At 40.2% G+C, this 6,000-nt stretch overlaps 1 protein-coding gene across 1 annotated transcript in view; it reads left to right on the forward strand.

The window, feature by feature from the left end:
* The window catches only part of LOC109866594 (ras-related protein Rab-32), a 36,072-nt gene extending 31,076 nt beyond the window's left edge, over positions 1-4,996 (forward strand). The window contains exon 3 of the mRNA XM_020455342.2: positions 3,683-4,996. Within this exon, the coding sequence (XP_020310931.1) occupies positions 3,683-3,832 (150 nt within the window). The 3' untranslated portion in view covers positions 3,833-4,996. The remainder of the gene's footprint in view (positions 1-3,682) is intronic.
* The last annotated feature ends 1,004 nt before the right edge of the window (positions 4,997-6,000 follow it).

Genomic DNA, 6,000 nt, shown 5'->3' on the forward strand with positions numbered 1-6,000 from the left:
ATTGCTCTGCATTGCTGGTTTGAAAAAGAGATACTTTGAACAAGGTTTCATTTTCAATTAATCGAAAATGAGACTGCAATATGCACAAGGCAATTTTTAAACAAGGGATGAGCTTTTCTTAGTATCTACTTGAGAACCATTTTGGGTTAAAGTAAAACTTTTGTATAAGTGAAGCTTTTAGAGGTGTAGTGCGTTTACATTTAATAATCTCAGCCTACCCAGTTCATATTCATTTTATAGATAGGCACGCTTCATCTTGTCTGGTTTAGCGTCCCAGATAAAGTGAAATATGATTTGAAAAATGAATCCGGAGTAGGCCGCGTCATAAGTGAGTAAACTTGAGATATGACTAAGGAGTTAATCTGTGTAATTTTCCCATTAAATAGACAGGTATTTACCTCAGGATCTTGTCTATTTTTACTCGTTTTCTATTGAAATTCATTGTAGAGAGCTTATTTATAGCTTTTGTGATATGAATACCAAGTACATATACTTCACCGTCAGCCCATTTATAGGTAAGCTGCAGGGTAATATAAAAATGTTGAGTTTTTAAAGATACAATACATAATATGGTACACTTAGCATAATTAGGTTTTAGTCCAGAGAGGCCAGAAAAGCTATCTCTTCAATGAGACATTTCAGAGATCTTTCTTGCAGACTTAATATAGAACTTCAGTCAACGGCATACATGGACACCTTTGTTTTTAAGCCTTGGCTTTCTAATCCTCTAATATTGTTATTTGATCTGATTTTAATAGCTGGCCTTCGAAAGGCCATAATGAATAGATATGGTGACCACGGACAACCTTGTTTAACTCCTCTTCACAGTTCAAAACTATCTGAGAAGTAGCCGCTATTTACTATTTTACACATGGGTTTGCTATACATTTGAAGAAGAGACTCACCAAGATTAGGAAAAATCCAGGCATTTATATATACAATCCATATATAAAAAGCCTTTGAAAAATCTTCTATGAATACCAGGCCTGGCTTCTTAGATGTTTCTTCTTCTATTTCTAGTAGTTGTTATACAGTATATTGTATCCAATGTATCATTCATGTAAAAAAAACTGTCTGATCAGGATGAATAAAATCTGGTATATAACACTCTAATTCTGAGTGTTAGGAATTTCGCTACCTTGAACATTTAAAATTCTGTGCAACTTCCAGCGCATGTTTACTGTGAACACTGAGGCTGTACCCGCTTTTAAGTTACAATTTTAATAGTGGCCAAGTAGCTGACTGTGGCTATTTGATCATAATGTAGGCCTACCAGAGTGTTGCCTACTATCAAAAACAATGGCTAAAATGCATCCCGTAACATTTTAACATGGAAATAGCTGTTCTCATTCAGCCTAAAGTAGCAGCCAATGTGTTGTGTTCAATGTAGGCCTACATTCCATGAGACTTTTGGAAGAAAAAAAACATGCAGAGCTTGACATTAACCTGTTTATCCACTTGTCTTTCAGACAAGGTGACTGAAAATGTTGTTTGATGCAAGAAACCGCTTTACAAAATAAAATGCATTATTTTCATGCCCTATGAGCTAAATTTGCACATGTGGCTACATGCAGCTCTCGCTTTGATCTTAAAACAAGTGCATCTACTCACAACCGCTCATGCTGTAAACACAGTCCAGTTCAATGTAAATGGCACAGATCCAATAATGGCAATGGTCTATTTGCATATAGGCCTACTGCAGCTCTGAATTGTTTATGCCACACTGGTCTGTGTAGACGAGTATGGGCTGAGTAGTGCATGTCAATGCAATAGAATCCTACTCCGATGCATTCTGCCTAAAACAAAATCTCTTGCATAGTTCATTTGCTTTGGTATGTTGCATTGAAAATGGCTAATATTGAGCTGATTCGATCACAATTGCCACAGTAAAGGGAAATGTCGATTAACTAGAAGGGGTCACCTTCTAGTCAAAATGCAAGTCAAGATCTACCACTCAGATTTGCTCAGTGACTTTCAATGATTTAAAAATGTAAGCCTATTCAACATTAACTAATTAAAAACAGAACTGTTGCAATGAAGTTTGTGCAGTAAGCTATAGGCACAATACATTACCACCGCATATTGGCTTTGCTTGAATTGTTTTTCGGGCCTTTGAAAAAATTATATTACAACATTTGAGGTATGCTATATGATCACACCAGTAATAGATCTGATGTTGTATTACTTGTGAAGCACAGCTGAGTCAGCATACATTTAAATAAGTTTATTTTTATTTTATTGGGCTGATTGTGCCTGTATCTCAGCAGAGGGTGAGAGCAGCAGACTGAGGGTCCACCTCTCAACATCCCTCCGCTCTCCCTGACCAAAAAGGATCACCGTCTTCCATATGATGGTGAAACTCGAGTCGCACCGCATTATTTCCCCCTCATGCACAAATTCATGCTACTCCTATTGAACAGAAAAAGTTAAATATTCCTCCATATTAAAAAAGACCCAAATCGTTAATAATAACAACAATGCAAGCTTAAAAGATACACTTTCATTACTGCTGCAGTGCTTGTTGTAGTGCTGAGGGGACATAGGAAGAACGTGCATTTTATGGTTTTTAGCGTGATCGACCAGTTGGTGACCACTGCTCTAGAAAGTTGAGTGAAGTTCAATCTCGTGCTTTCTCTCTGTGGCAATTGTAGCTTGTATGGCTCCCTGGGCAAAGCCCCCCTTCAGCACCCCCGCTGCCACGGCAAAAAAATGGCCCCTTTCTGCATTAACTGAATTATTACACTTACCCTATTGCTAACAAAAAACACAAAGAGAATAACACACTTATAAAGAAGAGAACCTGATTATTACACTATTGCACTTCAAACAAGAAACACAAACGAAATTGCACAACTAATTGCATTACTAATTGCAGTACTAATTGCATTTGTACTGTACAAAGTTAGAGGTGCGTTATTTAATAGATCCCCCCCCCCCCCCCCCCCCAATCTCGTACATCTGAGTGGGAGACCTTCCCAGACAGTAGCCTGCCTGGCTCACAAACTAGAATCAGGGCTCCCACTCCAACAAGGTTAATTGACCCACAGTTCCACACGGGGACATGATATCATTGACCGCGCAATTTATTTGTGCGGGGGCCCTGTGCCGCCCCAGGCAAGATGGCGGCTGTCCATGTCACCTATACCTAAATCCGCCACTGCTCTATGGGCTAATATTTCTCTGCGGCAGTCCCGGGGGCGCGTGCACAGCTTAGAGGGAACATTGGTCACCATGTGAAGCGTTGGCCAAGCATTCAGAAGAACGCCTCAGGCTACAGTCCCTAAAGGTTGGGGAAGGCACGTGGGTCACATGACTTTCTGTGACATCAACTGTTGGACAGCTCAGAGAGAGACCCTGCATCGTTCCATAATTTGTTTCATTTTCTCTACCATAAACTTCATCCATATGTCATGGGGAAGGTGGTCATCTTGAGTTGACACCTGAGAACATAACTTATTTTACTTGGATAGAGGAGAAAGCTAGAGAAATAACCAGTGGTTTATATATTTTTTTGACTAATGTTCTGTGTAACAAATGGGTGCGGCCAAACCGGTTTCACCAATGTTGCACCTCATTAGGTAACTGCCAAAACCAATATCCCCCAGCAACTGTATTTGTGTTTTCATGTGAATTGATATGACCTTTAACCCTAATTCTGTTGACTTTGTTTTACCTTTCCCAGGACAACATCAACGTGGATGAGGCAGCTCGGTTCCTGGTGGAGAACATCCTGCTGAATGACAAGGGCCTGCCGTACGAGGAGAGCAACGGAGACCGCATCAAACTGGACCAGGAGACGATGGCTGCCGAGAGTAAGTCAGGCTGCTGCTAGCAGTGAGGACTCCTTCTGTGTCCACCCTCCGGCTCGCACCCCAGCCTGCCTCACACAGAAGGCCTAGAGGTCAAGGACTGGGTCTCCGAGCCCCCCCTACAGTAGCCCCCATCTTCTGTCTCTACTATCACAACAGGGGCTGCTGTTCAGGGAGGGTGTGAACCCAATTCCTCACTCCAAGCTGTCGTTACTATGGACTTCCTAACTTCTAACCCCCCCATGCGGAAGGGGTACTGTCCAGGGAGTGGGTCCCGGCAGATCTCAACCCACTGACTCTGGACCCTGCCAACCCCATCCCAACACCCCACGTTTCCCCCCTCCTTGCCCCCAGACGTGATCTAGTGCCCTCCCTGATGCTCTGGTTGTGGAAGACAGAGGAGCACCCTGATGGAGGTGACATTAGATATAGAAACTTACCCTCTTACCGTTACAGTATGTTCTCATTGTTCTGACACTGTTGTCACAATCACGCATGTAACTGTCATGTTTCATATGGTGCCAAGAGGTTTAAAAAGAATAATAATGTTAAGGTGGGAACAAAGGTGGGACTAAGGCTGTGGTATAACTAATACGTTTTTGTCTGTTTTTTATCATGATGATCTGTGTAATGTTTGAGTGTTCTAGACGATGCTAGTCACACAAATAAGTCTTGAAAGAAAAAGAGGGTACCATAGGATAGATCAGTTTTAATATTGCAGATAATTTGATAGAACCTAAAATCGAATAGTTTGCATAATTTCTAATCCCGTTTATTTTTACCCAACACTACCACCCCTCCCCAGATTGGAGTAAACTAATGGACAACAATACTTATACTGCTACTTACAGCTTTCACATGTGCGGTGCATGTAGTTAACTAATTATACATATATTCCTAATTTCCTCTTTCTGCAGTTGCTGGATTTTCACTTGATGTCTTTGTGATAGATGTACTCTTTCGTACTAAGAGGTGTATTTTTTTAAACATTGTGTTTGATCATGGATGTATAATTCCTTGTGAGGTACAAAAAGCATCAGGCAGGGGAGTGAACCATCCCTCTGCCCAGGAAGTTGAGTATCATAGACAAGTGTAAATGCTTTTTTAAAGTGCTGGGTCTATCAAATGTATGTGACATTATACATTGAATCAACTACAAGAACAAAAAATAAAACCTTTTAATTGCATGTTTTGTCGTCTTGGCTTAATCCTTTATTAGTGACAATATTTAACAGAATGGAATTGAAAGTGTGTGTTAATGAAAACACTAGTAGGAGGTGATCCCTCAAGGCTCAACATAGGAGCAACTGAATGTGATCAGAGAAATGGAAATTCACGTTATAAAATGTTTCACAACATAATTCGCTGGTCTCGTATGTGTGGGTGTGTGAGGCATGGCCATGCGGTATCACTTAGGGGAGGCTGTGTGTTTGTGTGATAGTCATCAGACTGTTCTGCTCACCGCTGCAGCTCGTGCTCTCCCATGCTCCTATTATTACCAGAAAAGAATCCAACGTCACAAAGGCCTCCAGGACACAGACACTCAGCAATGTCTACTACTGCCCATTCACTTTGTCACTGACTTCCGCTCATTTATACTGTAAAACAGTACTGGTCTATCAGTGCCAGTTCAACAAAACTAAGCCTCTGATTACTTTTATAAAGTAGACACAAGTGTAATTTTATAAAGGCAAAATGTACACTAGACCTACTTGCTACTTCCCCCATATACAGTAAAGCTGTTTTCACATTATGTCAAGTTGGCTGATACTTAAACACACTCTAGTGTCCCTTAATTTAGTAATAACAATAATGCTTTTAACTACCCAATGTAATGTATACAAAAGGAAAAGGAAATGTTGCTACATTCCCTTCTGTTTTGATTTGAATGCATAGCTTTGACTACTCAAATAGTCAAGGCTATCTTTATAGGATCTGTTTTAAGTAGCCAATTAATGTTTTATTTAAGAAATCGCAACAGTCAAATTAATCTCATTAATGACAATACCCAGAAACAGTCTTTCTATTTTGACCAGTGGCATTCCTTTAGTCAGCAGGAGCCAAACATAAATGGAAAATTAGATTAGGCCTGCACACGAGTACAATAGGCCTATATAAATCTGATTGAAATACAGATTTTAAAAAGCAATTTTATTTTAATGCACACTTTTCTTCTCAGTGTATGAAAAGT

This window comes from Oncorhynchus kisutch, linkage group LG21, assembly GCF_002021735.2.
Source record: "Oncorhynchus kisutch isolate 150728-3 linkage group LG21, Okis_V2, whole genome shotgun sequence".
Lineage (NCBI taxonomy): Eukaryota > Metazoa > Chordata > Actinopteri > Salmoniformes > Salmonidae > Oncorhynchus > Oncorhynchus kisutch.